Source organism: Salvia splendens, chromosome 5 (assembly GCF_004379255.2).
Source record: "Salvia splendens isolate huo1 chromosome 5, SspV2, whole genome shotgun sequence".
Lineage (NCBI taxonomy): Eukaryota > Viridiplantae > Streptophyta > Magnoliopsida > Lamiales > Lamiaceae > Salvia > Salvia splendens.
Window position 1 is genome coordinate 24,222,186 of NC_056036.1, and position 26,494 is coordinate 24,248,679.

The 26,494-nt window shown below is 39.1% G+C and overlaps 3 protein-coding genes and 1 non-coding gene across 4 annotated transcripts; 2 read left to right on the plus strand and 2 right to left on the minus strand.

Moving 5' to 3' along the window:
• Positions 1 to 8,623: 8,623 nt before the first annotated feature.
• LOC121803011 (guanine nucleotide-binding protein subunit beta-2-like) lies at positions 8,624 to 12,239 on the plus strand. Its single transcript, XM_042202711.1, has 6 exons — positions 8,624 to 8,895; positions 9,057 to 9,151; positions 10,769 to 11,193; positions 11,296 to 11,653; positions 11,756 to 11,869; positions 12,016 to 12,239. The coding sequence occupies exons 1-6, from the start codon at positions 8,790 to 8,792 to the stop codon at positions 12,049 to 12,051; spliced, it is 1,134 nt and encodes a 377-aa protein (XP_042058645.1). The 5' UTR covers positions 8,624 to 8,789; the 3' UTR covers positions 12,052 to 12,239.
• A 5,519-nt stretch (positions 12,240 to 17,758) lies between these two features.
• LOC121803993 lies at positions 17,759 to 19,999 on the minus strand. Its single transcript, XM_042203552.1, has 2 exons — positions 19,003 to 19,999; positions 17,759 to 18,861 (listed from the first exon to the last, which is right to left on the minus strand). The coding sequence occupies exons 1-2, from the start codon at positions 19,997 to 19,999 to the stop codon at positions 17,759 to 17,761; spliced, it is 2,100 nt and encodes a 699-aa protein (XP_042059486.1).
• LOC121806108 lies at positions 19,506 to 19,612 on the plus strand. Its single transcript, XR_006051641.1, has one exon. It is a non-coding gene; the product is annotated as a small nucleolar RNA R71 (small nucleolar RNA).
• Positions 20,000 to 23,352: 3,353 nt separating the features above from the next.
• Positions 23,353 to 25,783, minus strand: LOC121803994. Its single transcript, XM_042203554.1, has 2 exons — positions 25,417 to 25,783; positions 23,353 to 23,474 (listed from the first exon to the last, which is right to left on the minus strand). Exons 1-2 carry the CDS (start codon positions 25,781 to 25,783, stop codon positions 23,353 to 23,355), a joined length of 489 nt encoding a protein of 162 aa, XP_042059488.1.
• Between the last annotated feature and the right edge of the window lie 711 nt (positions 25,784 to 26,494).

Genomic DNA, 26,494 nt, shown 5'->3' on the forward strand with positions numbered 1-26,494 from the left:
CCGCCTAGCTCCCGGCGGTTCCGGTTCCGGTTCAAAAAACCGGCGGTTTACGCGGCGGTTCAAAACTGCCGGTTTTCGGCTTGAACCGCCGGTTCCGGGCCGGTTCGACGGTTCGACGAATTTTTTTTTTTTTTGCATTTTTCAACTTTTCAATTTTAATCAAATTACATTACACTTTTCAAGTTTGTTTTTGTATGAAATGTGAGTAAATAAAATTGAAAAAAATACGGCTAAAGTTGCAATTTTATTGAAATTGCATGTTTACAAATTACACGTTACAAGTTACAACAATTACAAATTGAAAACATATGGCGGTCTTGAAGTCTTAAACAAAATTTAAATACAAATGAGACTACTAGTGAAGAACTAGTTACAAATGACAAGAAACGACGTTGAAGTTCTTAAACGTATAAGTGTATTATATATATACTCTTAACCGGCGAAGAAGATCTTTCTACATAACTAAATTAAGGACATCTTTAGCAATTCAACTTTAAATGTTGAGTTTCGTCTAACAATCAACAATTATAGTAGAATTGTCAAAAGTTTCCCTCATTTAGCCGTATAGAGAAATATACTTCATCGACTAGAGTATATACAAATACAATTATGTAATTGTATTTGCATATTTTTAAAGTAGGAATTAATGGGAAAAAAAGAAATAAAAGAAAAAGGACTTCAGCTCAACTTAAATTAAAGTTGAGGTGCCTACGGTTTGCATCAGAAAATCGCCGGTTTCTGACAGAAAACCGGCGGTTTATGATCGGTTTTGCAGGCCTAAACACTAACCCTACGACCTAGCCTCTGAAAAGTTGTCGCAACCGTCAGAAACCGGCTCCCGAACCGCCGGTTTACCCCGACAAACCGCCGGTTAACCCCTCAACCCGGCAGTTTACCCTGCAAACCGCCGGTTCCAACGGCTATCCTAAACCCCTACGCGAACCCTACGAACCCCTAACCTACGAAACACTGTTCGATCCTTTGAACCGGCGGTTCGAACCGCCGGTTCACGGTTCAATATATTGCCGAACCTGAACCGGCCCTTCCGACCCTTCAACCCGCCGGTTCCGGGCCAGTTCCGGTTCATGAACAGGCGGGCCCGAACCGGCAGTTAACCGGCGGGCCGGGCCGGTTTGTGCATGCCTAATCCCACATAAGAGTCCTATTTTGTCTTTTCCTCATGTCTCACAATAAGAGTCTTATTTCACTTTTACCATAAATGGTAAGCAGACCTCACATTCCATCAACTTATTTCATTCACATTTTATTATAAAACTAATATATATAAGTGGGACCCACATTCTATTAACTTGTTTAACTCACTTTTCTATATATTTCTTAAAATTTGTGCCCAAACCAAATAGAATTTATATTGTGGAACGGAATGAGTATTATTTTTAAGGAACATGCTCCCTCTGTCCCAAAATAGTTGAGTCGTATTTCTTTTTGGTTTGTCCCTAGGTTGTAAGGTCATTTTCTTTTTTGATAAAAACTTTATTCTCTTTCTTACTTTTACTCTTTCTTCGTCTCTCTTATTTTATTTTCTCTCTCTTCATATCTCTTATTTTATTCCATCTCTTACTTTATTCTCTCTGCTTTAATTCTTAAAAAATCAATTTCTTAAATCTTATGCCCAAAAAATATGTCCTAACTATCAAAATAAAAATAATTTATATTTTAAAAGACGGAGATAGTATATCATTAAGAAACCCTCTCCGGTCTCCATCTACAACAGGTAGTTTCATCTTCGCCATTTTCCTTCGTCTATCAAAATTTAGTCCTAATGACTCAAGTTATTCAATTGCTATCACTTGTTAAAAGTTGATAGTTTGACGAGCGAGCATAAGACTTGAATGATTTTTAACTTTAGGTAAAACTAAAAGCTTGATCGAGCTTGATATAAAGCTAAATGGTTGTGTCAAAAGTGGAATGATGTCGTGTTCCACTTTCCTATAAAAATGTTAAATAAGTTAAAATTGCCCAAACAATATTGTATTAAATCAAAGTATTTTTATTATATTCTATAATATCAATTATAATAATAGATTAGTTAAATAGTACTCCCTTTTCTTTTAAAAATATAAATTAATTTTCATTTGATTTGTCCCACTAAAATATATAAACTTTCAATTTTAGAAAATTTTTTTTTTTCATAATAAGGTAAGACTTATTCCCCATTAGTAATACTTTATCAAATATGTATTAAAATTTGTATCATTCTTACTTTTTATCTCTCTCTTAATTTACCAAATATGTATTAAAATTCGTATCATTTTAAAAATTTCTTATTTTTTAGAATATGGGAAAACATTTAAACATTAATTAGAATTATTAATTATACTGCATTTATTACGATAAGCTCGTGTAATCTGTATGGTTGTATAATAAATTATTTTAATAATCCTTCAAATTCGGCCTAGGTGGGAAATTGTAATTTTCCCTCTCTTCGTTATTGCATCGTTATATTGCAAGTGATTGATATTTTTAGGGCACAAGATTTAAGAAATGATATCAACTAAGTTCTTTTGAGAGAATAATATAGAAGAAAAGATAGAGTAAAAGATATATAAAAAAAGATTGATATGAGAGAGAATAAAGTTAAAGATAGATATTTTATTTTTAATTAAAAAATAAAAATCAAATCACTTGTAATGATGGACCAGGGAAATTAATCACTTATGATGAATTAAAGTTATTTTATGGTGAATTTTTTTCTTGTAAACTTTATACTAATACTTAATACTCCTTTTTCATTTTTTCAATCTAATGTTGTATTTAGTGTTTAGTTAAATATTGAAAAATCAGATAAGAAATAAATTTAACTGGATGAGCGATACTAATAAAGTATTAAAAAAACTAAAACTTTTTAATTGTTAAAAAAATAGAAATGGTAAAAATTTAATTCTTTTTTTAGCATCCCATTATAAGTAAGATATTTTCTTTTATGGTGAAAAAATAAAATTTTATCTCTCTTGTTTTATCCTCTCTCCTACTTTTTCTCTCTATTTTTTTCTCACTCTTAACTTATTCCTCTTTAATTATGCGGACTTTACATTCCACTAATCTTTACACTTTATAAAACTAATAGTACTAAAAACGGGTCAAGCATTTACTCACTTTCTCACCTTTCTTTTTTTCATAATGTCAAATAATTTCTTTAAATCTGTGTTGAGTCAAAAAAGCTTTTTAAATAGAGTGAACTACAAAACTAGTACCCAACATTTACAAAATGGAGGCACCTTTTTAGTACCCAACATTTACAAAATCACATTTTCAGTCAAAAAGTTCCATAAATCCTAAATTCAGTCCCGATTTTTACTATTCTACTATTTATCCCTTGAGAGGATTTTTTTTCAATATAGTTTGATTTGAAGACCAAACTTGTGATTTTTAATGTTTATGTAGTACTTCTTCTGTGATTTTTTAAGAACCAAAAATCTTTGTGGTATTATTAAATCTTTGTATTATCTCAAAACAAATTATTTATATTTTATATTGTTATCTAAAAATGAATTATTTAATCTTTGTAGTATTATTTAAATTATTGTATTACAATCAGGAAATTAATATGCGTTTGTAGTACTCCCTCCATCCACAAGAATATATACTTTTTCTTTTTTAGTCCGTTCCACAAGAATACACACTTTCTAATTTTGGAAAGTCTTTTCTCTCTAATGGAGTGAGACTCATTCTCCACTAATAATACTTTAATTACTTTTTATCTCTACCTCTCTCTTACTTTACCAATTTTACATTAAAACTCGTGCCGAACTTAAAGTGCATATTCTTTGGGGACGGATGGAGCATTATTCAAAAAGAATGGTTATTTTTAAAGGATTCATTTTTAGTTTAATGCTTGACTGGAACAATAATTTGTAATTTGTTAGATACCGATTTTTCTACATAAATCAAGTTGTAATTTACTTTGACTTAAATTGAATTGAGTTGTAGCTTATTTTTATTGTTCCAATCGAACATTAAACTAGAAATGAATCCTTTAAAAATAAAACATTCAATATTTTTTAAATAATACTACAAATACATATTAATTTCACGAGTGTAATGCAATTTAAATAATACTGCAAAGATTTAAATAATTCATTTTTAGATAACACTACAAAGATTTAAATAATTTATTTTGAGATAACATATCTTTAATAATACCACAAAGATTTTTTATCCTTAAAAAATCACAAAAGAAATATATAAATATTCAAAAATTACAAATTTGTTCATCAAATCAAATTTAATGGACAAATATATCCCTCAGAGACTAAAGAATAGATTAATAAAATCGAGATTGAATTTGAGATATGTGAAACTTTTTTTTACTGAAGAGGTAATTTTATAAATATTAGGTACCAAAAATATAAACCTCATTTTCTGATTACTAACTTGTAGTTCACTCTTCTTCTTCTTTTTTTATATTTTTTATTTTTTAAAGTTCACTCTTTTAAATAATGGAAGAGGGAGTTACTATTAGAGCACCCGCAACACGTCTCGCGGGAGTCCCGCTTTCCGTCATGGAGGAACGGGACGGCGGCGAGACGCGTTGCAGCGCTCCGTCGTGTCCCCATCCCGTCGCCATCCCGTTCCGCGTTCTGTCCCTTCGAGACGCATAACGCGACGTCTCGCCACGCGCCGAGGTGACGTGGCGAGCTCCCAGACCATGCGAGACGCCCACTCGTTGGCCCACGAGTGGGATTCGTCACACTGATGTAATAATTTATTTTTTTTAAATTCGAATTTAAATATATAAAAAAATTAATATCCAAACGGTAATGTTACCGTTTTATAGCCGTTTTTCAATTTTTATTTATTTTTTATTTTTTTACTCTATAAATACTTCTATTTCATACTCATTTCACACACAAACACACATCTATTCATCTCAAATCCTCTTTATTTCCACTCCAATTTTCTTCTCAAACCAACACTGTTTTTCTTTTTCCAAATTTAATCAAACTAATGGATCCTTTTGAGCAAATGCGTCAAATAATGGAACAATCACTTGAAGAAGATCGACGTCGGGAGGCGGAGGAAGCCGCGCCGCCCCAACGACGCTCCCGGACGTACATCCATAGTAAACGGGAGGAAGCCGCCGCAAGGTTAGTACGCGACTACTTTTGCGATAACCCGATTTGGGGAGATACCTACTTTCGTCGCCGTTTCCGCATGGGGAAACGCTATTTCTCTACATCGCGAATACTTTGGCAGCTCGGGAAGAGTTCTTCCGGGAAGGGTTCGACGCGGTCGGCCGTCCCAGCCACACGACGCTGCAGAAATGTACTGCAGCAATCTGTCAGCTTGCGACTGGACAGACGACCGACATGTTCGACGAATACCTCCACATTGGAGACAGCACTGGGCGAATGTGCTTGCTCCAATTCTGCAAAGGCGTCCGGGCGGCCTTCACCGACGAATTTCTCCGGAAGGCAAGCACGACAGATTGCCAGTTCCTGCTCGACCTGCACGAACAAGTGCACTGGTTCCCCGGGATGCTTGGCAACGTCGATTGCATGAACTGGCAATGGAAGAATTGTCCGGTGGCGTGGAGGGGGTCCTACACAAGCGGCCACAAAGGCACCCACCCAACCGTTATACTCGAGGCTGTTGCCGACTACCGGCTATGGATCTGGCACGCGTACTTCGGGGTCCCCGGGTCGAACAACGCCGTAAACGTGCTCCACCAATCCGACCTCTTCACCAAAGTTTTGGATGGTAAAGCGCCGGCCATCAACTTCGTCACCAACAACCGAAGTTTTTTAAAGGCGATTGCCTTTAAAAAATGCGGTACTATCTCGCCGACGGCATCTACCCAAAGTGGCCAATCTTCGTGAAGACGTGCAGCATGCCTGTGAACCCAAAGCAAGCTCTTTTTGCGCAGAAGCAGGGGGCTGCTCGCAAAGATGTGAAGAGGGCGTTCGGGGTTCTCCAAGCGCGCTTCAACATCATCAAAGCTCCGGCTCGTACGTGGTTCATGGAGAGCATGGTCGACCTCATGTGTACGTGCATAATCTTGCGCAACATGATTGTCCAAGACGAAGGACCCGAGGCGGGAAATTAGTTCGACTCCGAATCCCCCGGAAGCTCAATCGTAAGTAGTTCGCCGCGAAGTGGAGTGCATCCGTCTATACAAGAATGATTGTCTATTCGGACAAGGACACGCGACTCTAGCGCCCATGCCCAACTCCAAGAGGATCTAATTGACCACATTTGATAAAACTTTGGCGGAGGAAATTAAATTATGTAGTTTTAATTTTTTTAGGATTTTTATTTATGTTTTTTTAATTTTTTACTAATTTTATGTTGTAATGTTATTTTATTATTAATGAAGTGTGTTTTTTATTAATTGAATTTATTGAAAAATAATAATAATAAATGAAATTGAATTAATAGTAATTTAATGGACGATTACGGGACGGTTAATGGACGGAGGGTTGCAGGTTCCGTCCCTTAGTTATGGAATGGAGTAAAAAAGTATAGTGGGGCTCACAAATAGTGTTTTAAGGGACGGTTAAGGAACGGTACAGTAACAGCGCCGCTGTGGATGCCATTAAAACTTGGGTGGTGTGAAAAAGTAAAGTTACTAGTGGGAGAGTAATATACATCCACGTGAGCAAAGAAATGAAGTCAGCTGCCTCAATACACAACATAGCGATTCTCTCTCCTCTGTAACAGCATCCACAATAGCGCCTAGTGCACCGCCAAGCCGAGCGCCGGCGCTAGGCGGTACGCTAGGCGATCTATTGCAACCGCCTAGCGGATTTCGCGATAAAATACCGCCTAGCGCTCGGCGGTTCCGCGGCGCTAGGCGGTGCGCTAGGCGATCCGCTAGGCGCTATTGCAGCGTTCGGATCGCCTATCGCACCGCCTAGCGCGAATTTTTATTTTTTTATTTTCTTTATTCCGAAACACTATATATACGCGACTTGCCTGTCATTTTCATTCGCACCACTTGTATTAACGAGTACTCTCTCTATCTAAATTTCTGTACAAGATCAACAACGGTAAATGGATCTCAACAACGAGCCTACTTCAGGGAGTAGCGGATCTCAAACTCCCCCGATCCCCGTGGGAGGTGGATGGAGTCAGATGCACCCGAGTCAGATGCACCCATACTACAACATGTACCCGTGGCAACAGATGACGCCCGGGATACCAGCGGGGGGAGTCCGCCGGGGGCGTTTCCGGCGATGTCGGGGTGGGCACCCAGTGTCCAGATGCCGGGGTGGGCACCCGGAATGCAGATGATGCCCGGGGGGGTACCGGCGACACAGGGGACGCCGGGGGACGTCTATCGCCCTAGTGTTGATTTTTCGACTGGTTCGTCGCACACATCGACGCCAACGGAGGCTGCGCCTCCGGCCCAGTTTGACACTTTCTCCTTCGATGACTTGGGGATAGATCTTTCCGGTATTCCGGATGCTCCCGTTCAAACGGGGGGCGCAGGGCGGGGTCGGGGTGCCCCAAAGAAAAAAGGCAAGGGGAAAAGGGTCGGCGAGTCCTCGCAGCCGGGTGAGGACGACAACGCGGTACGGAGGAGGTGGACGGACGCGGAGAACGTCGCGCTGTCCAAGGCGTGGGTGAGTGTTTGCGACGATCCTCTCGTTTCGAACAACCAGAGGATCGTCAACTTGTGGGGCAAGATAGCAGCAGCCTACCAGAGGTTTTGCCCGGGGGGGAGGCCACGCAATGGGGAGGATTGCCGGAAGGCGTGGGATCGAATCAGGGTTGCGGTCTCCCGATTTTCGGGCTTGTACACCAACGCCCTCCGCATGATGAGCAGTGGGCAAATTGAGGACGACTGCAGGAGGATAGCGGAGAAAGCCTTCCCCCTGAAGGGGGTGTACAAGGACTTCACCTACTGGAACTGCTATCTTGTGCTGAACGACTCCGAGAAGTTCCGAGTAGGTGTCGACTCTGGCTGGCCGAAGAAGTAACGGCTGAACTATTCCGGTGATTTCAGCTGCAGTAGCGGTGGTTCCCACGACCTCCCTGAGACGGCCTAGGAGGTCCCGACCCCTCGTTCGTTTCCTCGCCGTACTCGCCCGGTTGGGCACAGGCGGGCTCAACGGGAGGCGATGGGGGTCGCCGGGGGTTCACAGGAGGTCCAGTTGTCATCCCCCCTTGGCCAATCCATAGCAGATCTCAAATTCTTCGCGCGTCAACAAACCCGAGCTCAGATGGTCAAGACGATGGCCGAATGGCGGGCGGCGGTGGACCCCGTAGAGGCGGAGGCGACGGAGGCGAAGGCGATGGTGGCGACAGCGACGGAGGAGACGACGACGGCGACGAGGAGTGAATTATTGTACTTTTTAAAAAATTATTGTACTTTTTTTTATTTATTGTAATATTTTTAAATTATTGTACTTTTTAAATTTTTAATAGTATTATTAATGTTTCCCATATATGTCTCGTAAATTAAATTTCGTATATTGTTTGATTGTTAATTATTTCATTTTATATAATTGTTATTAGTGATGTGGCTATTGATGTAGCTGAGCTATTTATGATGCCGCAGGAGGATTTTTAGTGCTGATGATGTGGCAGTGGCTAGGCTATGGTTGGGCTATTGTTGAGCTATTCCTATTGTGGATGGCCTAAAGTCCGAGAAGTCCAACTCATTTCTCACCTCCTCCATCTCCATCTCCATCTCCATCTCCACCCCAAATCCCCTTCAATTCCTTAATCCTCTTCTCCAGTTACACGATTCGATTCTCAATTGTGTGAAATTGCAAAGTTAAGAGTTGAAATGAAGCTGAATTATTCTAATTGAAAAAGAAGATATGTCCGTTGCTGAGCTGAAGGAGCGGCATTTGGCGGCGGCCGAAACCGTATATTCCCTCAAGGAGAGATTAAAGCAGAAGCGCCTCCTCCTTCTCGACACCGATGGTTTGCAATTAATATAATTCTCTCCCTCTATCTCTTACTAAGCAATTCTAATTCTAATTCTAATTCTAATTCTAATTCTAATTCTAATTCTAATTCTAATTCTAATTCTAATTCTAATTCTAATTCTAATTCTAATTCTAATTCTAATTCTGCTGTTTCAGTTGCCCGCTACGCCCGCTCTCAGGGTCAAACACGGGTTAGTTTTGGCCCGACTGATCTGGTTTGTTGCCGGACTCTTCAGGGCCACACCGGAAAGGTAACCCTTTACTTTACAAATGCAATCGCCCACTTTTAATCACCTAATTTGTATCTTCAACATTTCCATAATTTCAATCACCTCATCTGTTATTATGAATTATTCTTGGTAATCAAGTATTAGCTCCCCATTTGGCAATGAGTGAAATGATCTCTTCAATCAAAATTAGGAGGAGTATAATTTAATGAGTTAATTTTTAGTATATCATTCTGTACGTTACCCTGGATTAGGTTGGTTCAGTTTTATTTTTTATAAGAAACCTAAGGTGATCATGGATGTGCATCCCCTGCCATATTTTCTGGAGAAAACCTTCAATGCTATTGTCACCATAAAATCATTATTCATTTACAAAGCAAGATTGTCATAGTTTTATCTTCTCTTATGGCATTGCTTGGTTAGTTACCTAGAATTTTTTCCTATAATAAATCATACTATATCATAAAAACAATAAATAGATATTGAACCAAATGCATAAAATAATCCAAGAATTTACCCAGTCTCTTGTGTTCTGTCTTACATAATGTGTATCTACTTTTAGAAATAGATAAATGTGCATCTATTTTACACATAGGTCATCTTTGTTGGGACGGAGGGAATATTAAATAGCACCATTTTCCAGTGTTGTGAAAATCGCGCTTGGGGCGCGCTTGGGGCGTGGGGCGGTCAGGGCGCGGCTGTAGTCGCCCCAGCCACCCTGGGCCGAACGATATTCATGGGGCGGGCTGGGGCGGGCTGGGGCGAGCCGGGGCGGTTGGGGCGGCTGAGGCGACGGTGGAGCGACGGTGGAGCGACGAAATTTCTGTGTAAAGAGAGAGGAAGAGAGAGGAAGCTGATCCTTTCTTTTTATTAATATTTTAATACAATGAAACTCATTTGATAAAACCTAGGCACACACCACCGCCTCTTTTTACCAACAATCGTTCAGCTTTTACTTTTTCAATTTTCTATAATATTAATTTATTATTACTGCCAACTTTTCAACTTTCCTCAAAATGAATTAATTATAAAATTCATTTTAATTATCAAAACAACTAAATAGACTGTAATTCCTTTAATAATTATTTTTTAGCCAATATAAACTTTGAAATTTAATTTTTTTTCTTCCTATTATGTAAGTATAATTATTTATATATTAGTGAATTATATTTAATCATTATTATTACTAATATATAAATAATAAATAATTTTGCGCCCCGATTCGTGGGTCCCTCGCCCCAGCGCCCCATCGCCCCGCGACCCGGGGTCCAGCCTCAGCGCCCCGGACCGACCCGCGACCCTAACAACACTGCCATTTTCTTAGGTTTTCTCACGGGGAGCAAAAGAAAGGTCAACTCGTTCAGATAAAAGTAATTTCAAATGGACTGATGGTTCTGTGTAGCACTAGAGTGAATTTAACAAACCCTTATTTTTGTGCAATCCCATTAGTAATATGTCAGCTTGAAATCAATCCCATTATCACTTTTGTCCGTCTTTGCTGTGATGCCAAACATGTCAGCTTGACTTCCCAATTTATGCATCCGCAAAGAAAGAAACTGTCTGCCCAAAGAGATGATTTTGACAAATTATTATCTATATCCTGAGTTCATTTTTGTAAGCAAAATATCAAATGTTTCTTAGGTGTATTCGCTGGATTGGACCCCAGAAAGGAATCGTATAGTCAGTGCATCTCAAGATGGAAGATTAATAGTTTGGAATGCTCTCACTAGCCAGAAGACTCACGCAATTAAGCTACCTTGTGCATGGGTCATGACTTGTGCCTTCTCTCCCAGTGGGCAATCTGTTGCCTGTGGTGGCCTAGATAGTATGTGCTCTATCTTTAATCTGAACTCTCAAACTGACAAGGATGGGAATCTTCCAGTATCAAGAGTACTTGGTGGGCACAAGGGTTATGTATCGTCATGCCAGTATGTTCCAGATGAGGATACACACCTTATAACTGCTTCCGGTGACCAAACATGTGTTCTATGGGATATAACTACTGGCCTAAGGACGTCTGTGTTTGGAGGTGAATTCCAGTCTGGGCATACTGCTGACGTTTTAAGGTGCTGGTTATCTTTTTAGTGCTTACATGAACATGAACTTTTTTCTTCGGAGCTTATCTATTTCTATTGTTAGCGACTGTAATAATGCTTTTTCTTGTTCAGTGTTTCTATTAATGGATCCAACTCTAGAATGTTCATATCTGGCTCTTGTGATTCAACTGTCCGTCTGTGGGATACTCGTGTTGCCAGTCGAGCTGTTCGTACTTTTCATGGTCATGAGGGAGATGTTAATACAGTGAAGTTCTTCCCTGATGGGCATAGATTTGGATCTGGTTCAGATGATGGAACTTGCAGATTGTTTGACATTAGAACCGGCCAGCAGCTACAAGAGTACAATCAACAACACGATGATAATGAGGCTCCTCATGTAACGTCAATTGCATTCTCCACATCTGGCCGACTTCTGTTTGCTGGATTCACCAACGGAGATTGCTATGTCTGGGATACTCTATTGGCAGAGGTATAACTATATATGCTCTAGTCTGTTGAGCCTCCATTTGTGATGGATTGATAGAAAATTAGATATGGTGCTCAACTTTCAACCCGATTGCCCTGTTAATAGGTTGTGTTGGACTTGGGAAAGCTTCAAAATTCTCACGATAGTCGGATCAGCTGTTTGGGACTGTCTGCTGATGGCAGTGCCTTATGTACAGGAAGTTGGGACTCAAACCTCAAGGTTAGTCTTAATTTGTTACCAATCAGTGCATGCTAGTCTGCTTATTGTTGCATTATGCAGTCAAAACTCCTTGTAGCTACCCACAAAAGCATATATGAAAGAATATATACTTACAGATCCCACTATTAACTTTATACCTGTTACAGATCTGGGCTTTTGGGGGGCATAGAAGAGTCAACTGAGGAGTTGGAGACTGATTCTTGTGGAAAATGTGCAGTCGTCGTCATCCCTCTCCATCCGAATTACATGATTTTTGATGTCCAAGTTGTGGGTTGTGATACCATTGTTGTATTTTCTTGTAATCTTTGTGATCCCTAACAGACAGTTCGAGTAGATAAATTAAAATTTATGTGCAAGAGATTTTGATCAATTGCAATGGGCTGAAAGGAAAAACATGTTAGCGTTTTCAATGGCCCCAATAATAGAGGCAGTTACAGGAGTCTTGATTTAGAGAAATTAAGTAATCCTTTCGTCCCTAAAAAATAGATAGTTTTTGAAATGATACAAGTTTTAATGTACAATTGTAGAAGTAAGAGATAAATAGAAAGAAAGAGTGATTGGATTATTGTTGGTAAAAAAATGCGACTCACTTCATAAAAAAGATAAATATTTCTTTAATAAAATTGATTTATTTTTTAGGGACATCCCAATAAGACAGAGGGAGTACGTACCTTCTCTTAATTTGACAGTTAGTGAAATTGTCAACAAGCAACCATCTTTAGGGGCAGAGCTAGTGAAATTGTTAATGAAATTGTCAACAAGCAACCATCTATAGGGGCAGAGCTAGTGAAATTGTTAACAAGCAACAGAGGTTGAACATATGCTTAATAAGCTATAAAGAAAAAGTATACTAAATGTCAAAATTGGTCCCGAACATATGTCAATTTTATGATTTTGGTCTTAAACTTTATCTTTTGAATTTTTGCATCCTGAACATTTCAAATCGGATCACAATTGATCCTGAACTAACTGTTCCGTTAAAAACTAACGGCCAATAGGTTTAATCCTGATTTTGACCAAATTAGACTGTTAATTATGATTTTTTACGCCCTAATTATTTTCTTAATTATTTTAATAAATATTCATTTAAAATATGAAATAATGATTTTGATATCACCGATGCTGGGGAAAATAGAGATGGAATTGGGGATTGCATACGAAATCCGAGTGAGAAGCACAGGAGAGTGGTTGTGAAAGGAAAGTATGAAGCTCTACGAGCATTGGTTCCAACTCCAACTAAGGTAATTAATTACTAATCTCATCTACATTCTATTGAATTAATTAATTAAAGTATGATGTTGGTGGGTGAAGATTGACAGAGCGTCGATCGTGGGGGACGCCATTGGCTGCATATTGCACTATTGAGTTTTGCATTTTATATATAGACGGTTTAATTTACATTTTATATAAGAATTGCAAGTATATATAGTTTATTTTGCATTATAGACAATTTATATTAAAATGCAAAACTTAACAATATAAAATATAATTTGCCTATAACTAAAATGCAATTTGCAGAATCCATCTACAACTTCATAAATGCGTATTGCATTTCTGTGTTTACCATATTGCATGTTTTGTGTCACGTGGCATCACGAGATTGGATGTACGTTGTGACTCTAATTAAGGATGCACCCTAATGCTCCTATAACTAAAAGGAGTGATCAATGTTTAACTAATTTTAAGTGTATAACTAAAGAACAAATCTCAGCCACACATCTTAATACTCCAAATTAATCTTATGGCTTAGCTATTTTTACATGTTTTAAATAAAAAGTAATTAACAAGGGCATTTTTGGAAACAATATTCAACTTCAACCGTCTCCTTCAAATTTCCAACTCCAATTTCAGAAAAAATAGGGCTTCTATTCACACTCATTTTCCTCTCCCCTTTCTTCCTCCTCTCCCCAGCCTCCGCCACCGAGCTCGACACCACCCGCCGCGCCCTCGCCGGCGCTGCCAATTGCAACATTTTCCGCGGTAAATGGGTGTACGACGCCTCCTACCCGCTCTACGACTTCTCCTCCTGCCCCTTCATCGACGACTAGTTCAATTGCCTCAAATACCGCCGTCCAAATCGGAATTACCTCAACTACCGGTGGTAGCCTTTCTCCTGCAATTCAATTTCTTTTGATCATCGCTTCCGGAAAAGCAGCGGCAGGCGGACGGAGATGGAAGAGGAAGCCATGGATGAACCACGGAAGCTTCCGCGGTCCCCGCGATCGCCTCGTGAATCCAACGGCTGGGCATCCGCTTCCAGTTCCTAAATTGCCTATTTAGTTTCAAAATCTGGCGATTTTGCTCTGTTCGTGTAGGTGTGATCCTACTGCCAAGAGAAACTATCATTTATATGGTGATATTGTTTCTTTTGATACGACATACTCAACAAATAGGTATGTCCACACTAATTACTAATGAGCATATAGTGATGTGTATTGTGCATTACAGTGATGTATATTTCTGCATGCTTATAGTGTATTGTTTTTCATTTTAGGGAAGTATATTGAGCAATTAGTGAACTACAATATGCTTATAGTGAAGTGTATTGAGCATGCCTTGACATTGAGTATATTGAACATATAGTGATGTGTATTGTGCATTACAGTGATGTATATTTCTGCATGCTTATAGTGTATTGTTTTTCATTTTAGGGAAGTATATTGAGCAATTAGTGAACTACAATATGCTTACAGTGAAGTGTATTGAGCATGCCTTGACATTGAGTATATTGAGCATATAGTGATGTATATTGTGCATTACAGTGATGTATATTTCTGCACGCTTATAGTGTATTGTTTTTCATTTTAGGGAAGTATATTGAGCAATTAGTGAACTACAATATGCTTACAGTGAAGTATATTGAGCATGCCTTGACATTGAGTATATTGAGCATATAGTGATGTATACTGTGCATTACAGTGATGTATACTTCTGCTTGCTTATAGTGTATTGATGCGGTATTTTAGAGTTCTCAAACAAAGTATAAAGATTATCAAGTTCAATTATTTAAACTCTAATAATACTACACTACTGCAAGAATACAGTATCGTAGTAGTATTTCAAGTGTCGATCCACAGGGAGGCGAGATTGCTTACACTTAATAGGACTACACAAAGCATGTAAAGATTTTGTTTTGACTTTGAGAAGGTTAACTAACTTAAGCTACTAAAGTGAGGTTTTTTAACACGTGAAGACAAGTCACTCCAAGTTGCTCTCTAAGCTTGCGTTGTTACACACCATTACAACGAACCATACGACGGGATTAAAATTATCAACCTAATCGCGTGCACTGAACATGTCTACGACGTATAGTTCACAGTCAGCTGAACACTTGTTCCATGAACCAGCTTTCAACGACATTTAATTCCTGCAGACGCGCGGGAACAAACGTCGTCTACTATAATTACTTACCTAATCCACTATCAATTTATCCCCTGAACAGTTCTAAATCGATAGCATACCAACAAACGATCAATCCTAAGCTATGTTAAAGAGACGATAGTTAAGATTTAACAACACTACATCATTAGCCAAAAACGTAGCATTTTAATTATCAAACACATTGTTGGTATCGAACATACGATTCAAGGTGTTAAAACAAATGCACAAGCCTAGATTACAACTTGGAGCAACAAAGAGAGTCTAGCCTATACACATAGTAGAATGTAGAAACAAAACCATAGGTGTGTGGCTCTCTTCGAGTGGAGTCGGGATTCGGGAATTGATGGTTGGAATAATGGTCGGAATGCCTTCCTTCTCTTCTTCCTCTCCTCCTTTCTCTCCCTCTGTCTTTTTCTATGTATCTATCCCCTCACCATCCGTTTCCTTTTTCTTTTTATTTCCCAGCAAAACTGCCGAGAAAACTGCTGAAATGCAGTTGAACCACCAAACGCCCGACCGGGCGAAATTAGAAGGGATAATCGCCCGACCGGGCGAAAGGCTTCTGGATGGCTCGCGGGAAACGCCCGACCGGGCGTTTTGTGTCTTGAATAATCGCCCGACCGGGCGAACTTTCTGGACTCTCCTCATGCTTTTACGCGTTTCGCCCGACCGGGCGTTTTGAAGCTCATAATCGCCCGACCGGGCGTAGTTTCTGATCTCTGCATGCTTTGCCAATTTCACCCGGCGAACTTCCAGCTTCCAACCCTCCTAAACTTCAATACAAATACAACTTGATGAGTTATAATTAACATAAAAGTGTGTAGTTTAGGGGGAAAAGTATAGGAAATATGCTTCGCATCAAATACCCCCAAACTTAAGCTCTTGCTCGCCCCGAGCAAGATACATTTTAAGCACAAAAACTCAACCAAGTCTAACCCGCAAAGAGATTTTCATCAACAAGAATCATGTAGGGACGTGAGTGACAAGATCTAAACCCCCGACATTTCCAATCGAGATTTCCCACTCTCAAGAACAATCACTCATCCCCCTAGAACTTCAAGTCAAGATGCACTTCAAAGTAAGTCCGAGCATACGATCAAACAACTCAAACCGTCATCATTGACTCATCAAGCACTACTAATCACATAGACTCGCAGATTTCAAACCGAACTTCTTTAACTCTACCAAGCTATTTACACAACATCCACAAGCATCAACGATAAGGTCCAAGGTCTTGTTTCAAGGTTGTAATGGGGCTAGGGACGAGGTAGGATCAATATGGATAGTGAGCTCAAAGGCTACACATTTGAGTGCCAAAATCTTCCCTCCTACAACTTCCTTCCAAAGATTAACCAACGAAAAATTACAACCAAACTCACACTCCCCCAAACTTGAGATCTATTCTAGACAAGATTACACAAACAAACATAGAAGCTCTATCTTTATTTCATCAACTTATTCTTTTTTTTTTGTTTTTGTAAAGACCTCGACTTTTGTGAATTTGGAGGTCGTCTTTTTCTTTTTCTTGTTTTTTTTTTCTTCTTAGAACTTCATTCTTTTCACCTTCTATCAAGTCTAGAAATGTCTATTCTTTACAATCCACCACCTCACACTCACAACTCAAGACACAAAGCTCAACTTGTATTTAGCACCCAAATAGTAACAAGGTCTATTGATGAGGCTAAAATTAGGCTTATTTAAGTAGCTAAGTGTTTGGCTAAGTGTTTACACAAAGAAAAGGTAATTAAGCTCAAGGTGGCATCTAGGGGATCATTTGATGGACTAGGCATGTGATCATTTGGCCATAGAGTTCATCCTAGTGCCTTATCCTCCCAAATCGTTAACACAAACGAACGCACGCACTTCACTCGATAAAGCAAATCAATCCAAGATAATTTCCACAAGTCATGCGATTTTCATACTCTCCTCAACTTAAGAAATCGGATGTAATCACAACATGCTCTTTCAAATAAATTCATGCACCCATTCCATTCATCCTAAGCTTCAAAGTTCAAGTAAAATTAAGTAAGATTTCCTAACCAGAAAGCCGAAGATAAAGCATGCACCCGTCAACTACATAGATTCAAAACATCTTTATCACGCAAAACACCCAAAAACATACATCACAAATCATTCATAACCCCCCCAAACTTGAATGCATCATTGTCCTCAATGCATGCAAAGAAGACAAATAAAGTAAAGGGAAAGGAAACTCCCCCAACCTTGGCATGACGTCCATAGTGCATTCGGGTGGGAGGGTGGGTGTAAAAATCCTTTGCAGGTGTGCTTCCTCCTAAGCTCCAATCCTAACTCCCAGTTGCTCCTACAAAAAGAACAAAAACTACAAAAAGAAACACTCAATTCAAAATAAATGTTGGAGGAAAGAATTGAGCAAACAAAACCTCCAACATATGAAATCAAAAATAAAAACAAAAAAACTTGGGTTGCCTCCCAATCAGCGCCTTTGTTTATAGTCGTTGGCTCGACCTTCTTCATCCTTGTCTACCTCTATCCAGGCTCCAATAGGCGCTTCCCCGCCTTCTCTTGCTTGATCACCACATTCTCTCCATCTACTCGAAACATGACCGTATTTGTCTTGGTCTCTATCACAACATCACCGGTTGCTAAAAATGGCCTACCAAATAGGATAGGCATATCCTTGTCCTCTTCCATCTCTAGGACAATGAAGTCAACCGGGAGTACAAATCTATCAACCTTCACCAAGACATCCTCGATGATACCTTTTGGTTTCACAATTGAACGATCCGCCAATTGTAGGTCAATGTCGATTGGTTCAATCCTCGCTTCTAGACCGATTGACCGTGCGGTTTTCAGAGCCATCAATGATATTCCCGAGCCTTGATCAAGTAGGCACTTTGGGAACTCCTTATCTCCCATCTCACATGGGATCACACAGCTTCCAGGGTCTCTTCTCTTTGCCGGCATCTTTCCCTTCACAAATTGTGAGCAAAATGCGCTCAATATCACCACACCATCGTCTTGTATCTTCTCCTTTTTCGCAATAAGATCCTTAAAAAACTTGGAGAATTTAGGAAAGTGTAGGAACAAATCCACCAGGGACACATCTACATTAACTTTCCTGATAATGTTCATCATCCAATCGAGTCCTTTCTCTTGAATTATTTTCCTACCCTTCTTCTTATTCTCGACTGGGAAAGGTGGTGGCGGGATAAAATCTGGAAAATTAAATGGACACTTCGGGTCCATTGCCGGACTTAGTGGATTCTTCTTGTGGATATCACTCATGGTTGACTCTTCTTTTTCTTGTTGACCTTCCCTAGCTTCGGTAGTAGCCCACTCAATCCCCTCGTCCGCCCCTGCGTGCGAGGTTTGTGAGCCAAACAACTTGTCCGCCCCTGCGTGCAAGATGTTCGAGCCATTTTGTGCATCTAGCATGATTGGAGACTCAAGATCCTTTCCACTTCTTAACTTAACTGCCTTGCACTGTTCAAAACCTTTAGGATTGGGCACCGTATCACTCGGGATAGCATTAGGAATTCTTGTGTGAGATGCTGTAGCAATCTGCCCAATTTGAGTCTCGAGGTTCCTCATTGTAGCTTCCATCTGTCCAAACTTTTCCACCGTCTTCTCTTTGAAATTCTCATTCTCCCTTTGACTCTTAGTAAAAAACGAGAGAATCTGTCCCAATTGATCCTCGACTGATGGCTTCTTCTCATAACCCGGAGGTTGAGTGTTGTTCCTCCATTGAGTCCCCGAAGTGTTGCTAGGACCAGCTTGATTCCAGGTTGCTTGTTGAGGCCTCCAATTCTGCTGATTGTTGTATTGATTGCCTTGGTTGAACCCTTGATGATTGTTACCAATGTAGTTCACATCCTCCGTTGGTGGCCCTTGAAGACTTGGACATTGATCCGTATGGTGTCCACCTTGGCACAGTCCACATCTCATCACCGTCACAGCTTGGGGTTGAGGAGTCAGTTGAAGGGATTTAACTGCCTTTGTCATCGACGACATTTGAGTGCTAATGTCCGCCAGTTGAGCCTCAATTGCGGTCACTCTTTCCGCATCCTTTGTAGCACCAAATGTATCTCCTGCTCTATCAGCCCCTCGCCTTGGATTGTGCCAATTCCGTTGATTGTTGGCCAGCCTTTGAAACAAAGCCCTCACCTCATCGTGAGTTAGATCATCTAGGTTCCCATTCGAACCTGCAGTCACCAATCCCGTGCCTTCACTGTTGAGTCCCTTGTAGAATTTCAAAAGGTCATGCCCCGGAGCTAGTCCGTGACTTGGACATTTCCTTATCAACTCTGTGAATCTCTTCCATGCTTCCGCGAAGGACTCGTCATACTTCTGGCGGAATGAAGTGATTTCCTCTCTCAATTTCTCAATCTTCATTGGAGAGTTGTATTCCAAGAGGAACAACGTCTTCAACTCTTGGAACGTTGCTATGTTGTAGCCCGGGAGTGAGTCATACCACGCTCTTGCGTTCTCCCTCAACGAGAACGGAAATAGGGCCCTATTAATCCGATGATGCTCCACATTTGGAGGTCTATGCGAGTTTGTCAGCTCATAAAAGGCATTGAGGTGGCTCACCGGATCTTCTTCATCCCATCCGTGGAAAAGATTTCCTCCATTCACCAAACTAATGTAGTGAGGTGGAATGTTGACGTTGTCGTTTGCATAAGCGAACTCCCCCGGGTGCTCAATTCCCGACCTAAGAGTGTCGCCAAACCGTACCACGGGTGGTGGAATCTCATTATTCTCAGCCATTGATTCACCGTCTGAATCCTGATCCCTTTCTTCTCGGTTATTTCTGAATGGACTCGAATAGTCCGGGAAGATCTCAAACTCTGAACCTCTAACCCTTCTTCTTTGATAACAGAGTAGTCCAAACGGTGGTGTACCCTGTGATCGCGTGTGCATTCACTTTTCTTTTTTTTATTATTTTTTTTTACCTACACAACAGAAAATACACCAAGCACAAGCACAAAATATTCCTATTACCGAAAGCGAGACCTCTCGACAACTTCGGGGTAAGTACTATCAAAAGTGTGTGCTTAAGTGAAAAACTAAACTACCTACAAACTAAACTAAGAGTTAGCTAAATATTACCTAAAATAATACACTCCTTCGTCTTCAAGTCCGGACGTGGTAGATGGCTATCACACCGTAGAACACGAACAATGTACCTATAAAACTCAAAAAGAAAAATCAAACAAAACAAAATAAAAACTAAAACAATTAAGCATAAACAAGCTATTGCCTCCCCGGCAACGGCGCCAAAACTTGATGCGGTATTTTAGAGTTCTCAAACAAAGTATAAAGATTATCAAGTTCAATTATTTAAACTCTAATAATACTACACTACTGCAAGAATACAGTATCGTAGTAGTATTTCAAGTGTCGATCCACAGGGAGGCGAGATTGCTTACACTTAATAGGACTACACAAAGCATGTAAAGATTTTGTTTTGACTTTGAGAAGGTTAACTAACTTAAGCTACTAAAGTGAGGTTTTTTAACACGTGAAGACAAGTCACTCCAAGTTGCTCTCTAAGCTTGCGTTGTTACACACCATTACAACGAACCATACGACGGGATTAAAATTATCAACCTAATCGCGTGCACTGAACATGTCTACGACGTATAGTTCACAGTCAGCTGAACACTTGTTCCATGAACCAGCTTTCAACGACATTTAATTCCTGCAGACGCGCGGGAACAAACGTCGTCTACTATAATTACTTACCTAATCCACTATCAATTTATCCCCTGAACAGTTCTAAATCGATAGCATACCAACAAACGATCAATCCTAAGCTATGTTAAAGAGACGATAGTTAAGATTTAACAACACTACATCATTAGCCAAAAACGTAGCATTTTAATTATCAAACACATTGTTGGTATCGAACATACGATTCAAGGTGTTAAAACAAATGCACAAGCCTAGATTACAACTTGGAGCAACAAAGAGAGTCTAGCCTATACACATAGTAGAATGTAGAAACAAAACCATAGGTGTGTGGCTCTCTTCGAGTGGAGTCGGGATTCGGGAATTGATGGTTGGAATAATGGTCGGAATGCCTTCCTTCTCTTCTTCCTCTCCTCCTTTCTCTCCCTCTGTCTTTTTCTATGTATCTATCCCCTCACCATCCGTTTCCTTTTTCTTTTTATTTCCCAGCAAAACTGCCGAGAAAACTGCTGAAATGCAGTTGAACCACCAAACGCCCGACCGGGCGAAATTAGAAGGGATAATCGCCCGACCGGGCGAAAGGCTTCTGGATGGCTCGCGGGAAACGCTCGACCGGGCGTTTTGTGTCTTGAATAATCGCCCGACCGGGCGAACTTTCTGGACTCTCCTCATGCTTTTACGCGTTTCGCCCGACCGGGCGTTTTGAAGCTCATAATCGCCCGACCGGGCGTAGTTTCTGATCTCTGCATGCTTTGCCAATTTCACCCGGCGAACTTCCAGCTTCCAACCCTCCTAAACTTCAATACAAATACAACTTGATGAGTTATAATTAACATAAAAGTGTGTAGTTTAGGGGGAAAAGTATAGGAAATATGCTTCGCATCATGTATTGTTTTTCATTTTAGGGAAGTATATTAAGCAATTAGTGAACTACAATATACTTACAGTGAAGTGTATTGAGCATGCCTTGACATGGTGTATATTGAGCATGTAGTGATGTATATTGAGCATGTAGTGATGTATATTGTGCATTACAGTGATGTATATTTTTGCATGCTTATAGTGTATTGTTTTTCGTTTTAGGGAAGTATATTGAGCAATTAGTGAACTACAATATGCTTATAGTGAAGTGTATTGAGCATGCCTTGACATTGAGTATATTGAGCATATAGTGATGTATATTGTGCATTACAGTGATGTATATTTATGCATGGTTATAGTGTATTGTTTTTCATTGTAGGGAAGTATATTGAGCAATTAGTAAACTACAATATGCTTACAGTGAAGTGTGTTGAGCTTGCCTTGACATTGAGTATATTGAGCATATAGTGATGTATACTGTGCATTACAGTGATGTATATTGTGCATTATAGTGATGTATATTTCTGCATGCTCATAGTGTATTGTTTTTCATTTTAGGGAAGTATATTGAGCAATTAGTGAACTACAATATACTTACAGTGAAGTGTATTGAGCATGCCTTGACATGGTGTATATTGTGTATTACAGTGATTTATATTTCTGCATGCTTATAGTGTATTGTTTTTTTATTTTTATTGAACATTCAGTGAAGTATACTGAGCATGCTTTATAGTGTAGTATTTTTATTCATTTAGTGAAGTATATTGAGTATTTAGTAAACTTAGTATATGCTTATAGTGATGTATTTTGAGCATGCGTTATAGTGTTCTGTTTTTTCATTTCATTGACGTATATTGTTCATATAGTGAAGTATATTCTGCATGCCTTGTATTGATTTTAATATGTAGGTACTGTATGATATTTGCTCCTTTTACGGGCAAAGATAATCATGATCGCCCTGTGACATTTGCTGCTGACCTTTTGTCCAAGGAAAATGCCAACTCCTTTTCATGGTTATTTAACCAATTTGTAAAGTGTATGGGTGTGACTCCCAAACTCATCGTAACCGACCAAGACATGGGAATAAAAGTTGCTATTGAGGAGGTTCTTGTCAAACGAGACACCAGTGGTGTATGTGGCACGTTATGAATAAAGTTGCTGACAAATTGCCAAAGAACATGCTTGGTAGTGAATACCTAAAGAAGGAACTGGATGCATGTGTTTGGTCGGAGTTGATAGAACCTGATGCATTTGAAGAAACTTGGCATGCAATAATGGAAAGATATAGGCTGGCCAATAATGAGTGGTTTTCATCAAAGTTTGCATCCAGAAAGTTTTGGGTTCCAGCCTTTTGTCGTGATTTTCCGATGAGCTCGTTGATAAAGCAACTATTTGTTTTGAGTTCATTTTCTCAAATAATACTATTATTTAACTTCAACAACTGAGAAATGGTCACATTTGTTATTGTGCGATGAACTAAATCTTGTCCATCTCTTCTAGAGCAACTATTTATTTTGAGTTAATTTTCTCAACGGCATCAACAAGAACTTTCACCCCTATCTTTACAACTAGTTTAGGTCTCTGATTTTAAACTGTTCATTAGAAATAATTTTCCTTTTTCCTTTAGCCTGTTTCTTTCTAGCTGTCTGTTCTTCTTCATCATTGGTTTGTGACCTCCCACGCTTTGAGGCTGAAAGACATAATACTAAAAAATTGGTCAAATTCATGAATACACACTTAACATAGTTCAAAATTATACATAAATGACTCCGCCATATACATAATATAGTTCACTAAGATACTAAATAATTAAATAACTCACTCTGTGGTTTTTGTTTTTGTGGCCTATCATGTTTATTCTTAGACCTCATTTCAGGAGAAGTTGTAGTAACTTGTTTTCGAGGTCCATCTTCCCGAGTCTTCGACCTTATTTCAGTAGAAGCTGCAGTAAAAATCAAAGATACATCACCCTAACCGTGGAACACATCACATGTTTTTACTTAACCGATGTTAACAAAATAGATCACTATAACCCTGGAACACATAACTATAATCATGTTTTTACTTAACCGATGTTAACAAAATAGATCACTATAACAAAAAATCAAAGATACATCACTCTAACGGAACACATCACTCTAACCATGTTTTTACTTCACTGATGTTAACAAAATAGATCACTATAACAAAAAATCAAAGAAACATCACTCTAACCCTGTAACACATCACTCTAACCATGTTTTTACTTCAATGATGTTAACAAAAAAGATCACTATAACAAAAAATCAAAGAAACATCACTCTAACCCTGGAACACATCACTATAACCATGTTTTTACTTCACTTATGTTAATAAAATAGATCACTATAACAAAAAATCAAAGAAACATCACTCTAACCCTGGAACTAGGGCTGGAAAATCGTGCGGATTGGGTCGTTATCAAGTCAACCTGATAATGACCCAACCCAATAAGGCCTAACCTGAACCCGACATGTTAAGGAAACTGTAAATCCAAACACGAACCCGACCTACTACCTTCAAATCCGAACACGACCTGCACCCGACACGAACCCGTTATCGACACGATATAATATGGGTTGACACGACACGATAACAACCCGAACCTGATATTACACGATTAAAACCTAATATTACACGATTAAACCTTAATTTTTAACCTAATTTACACAATTAAAATTCGTTTTATACTATTTAAATATAATTTATAAGAAATTAAAAAAATTAAAGTAATATATATATTTTTTAAATAATAATAAAAATAATAATATTATTTCTTAATGGGTTACCCGTATCCGACCCGCATCCGACCCGAACCCAACCCGAAATTATCGGGTTCTTAATGGGTCAACCCGATAAGGACACGGATCCAATAAGACTTGACCCCAACCCAATAATTTCGTGCGGATTCGTGTCAGATTATCGTGTCGTGTCGAAAATTGCCAGCCCTACCTGGAACATATCACTCTAACCATGTTTTTACTTCGCTGATGTTAATAAAATAGATCACTATAACAAAAATTCAAAGAAACATCAGTCTAACCGTGGAACGCATCACTATAACCATGTTTTACTTCACTGATGTTAATAAAATAAATCACTATAACAAAAAATCAAAGAAACATCACTCTAACCCTGGAACACATCACTTTAACCATGTTTTTACTTCACTGATGTTAACAAAATAGATCACTATAATAAAAAAAATCAAAGAAACATCAATCTAACCCTGGAACACATCACTCTAACCATGTTTTTACTTCAATGATGTTAACAAAATAGATCACCATAACAAAAAATCAAAGATACATCACTCTAACCGTGTAACACATCACTATAACCATGTTTTTACTTCACTGATGTTAACAAAATAGATCACTATAACAAAAAATCAAAGAAACATTACTATAACCACGGAATACTTGGTGTATACAGCCGGAACCTCCGGTTGTATAAATCACATTACACGAAAATATTGTAGATTAAAATTAAAAATAGTAGGAATCCCTCTCCCAAAATCACTCTTAAATTTCGACACTCCCACCAATCTCTCAACCACCAAACCAACCAAAACATCCACCGTCCGTGCCCCGCCTCCCCCGGTGCCGCCCTACCCTCTCGCACGAGCGCATCGTCGCAGTACACCTTCGTGGCCGCCTCGTGGAACTTGAACGACGCCGCATTGGAGTTCTTGATCAAGACGCCGGCCACCAGCGTCGGGTTGTTGTTGTTGGATAGCGAATTGAGGCCGTCGATTTTGACCGAGATGATCTCGAGCGACGGATGCTTCACGTGGAAGATTGTGAACTTGCGTATGAGTGTTGTGACAGCTAGGATTAGGAGAAGCGCGGCGGAGCAGCCGCAACACTTGAGGCACCGGTGGCGGCGGTGTGATATGAACTCCGGTGGAAAAGGGCTGAGCTTGGAGTTGGCGGGGATGGCCGGGGCGAGCGGCTTCTCTTGCTCTCTTCTTTCCGCCATGGATGAAGAAAATTTACGTAATCTAATTTTTTCTGTGCAATGACCATTATACCCTCGCCTTGATATTATGAAGTAAATTAGTGATAGATGGAACTAATTTTAAATTCAAAAATCACATGTATTAATACTAGCCCTTGATTTTCTTGATCTTGTGGCTGTGATTTGTTCTCTAGTTATGTGCTTAATGGGCACTTGCCATATATCACTACTATATATATATATATATATATATATATATATATATATATATATATATATATATATATATATAGGGTTGTTTTATATACCAAACTAATTTTAAACGCTAAACACCAAACACATCATTATAAAACAACGCGGAGTTCATTACAATTTTATTTGTAGTTCATTATAGGGAATTCAAAGATATAAAAACAATGACATCATTAAGCATAATATAAAGATCTAAAGTTCATTATAAGTTTATTATTAGTTCATTATAATGAACTCCAGGTTGTCTTATAATGATGTTGTTCGGCGCTTAAGGTTTAAGACTGGTTTGACATTGATCATAGTCCTATATATATATATATAGGGAGATGATCAAAATAAAAATGCATTTAAATCCAGAAATACAGCCCAAATCTTGGCCCTAGGATTAGATGATCTAATGGTCAATAATTAACCAAAAATACGGAAGGCCATAATTAAGCAAATTTACGTAAATTAGTGATAGATGATCTCGAGCGATGG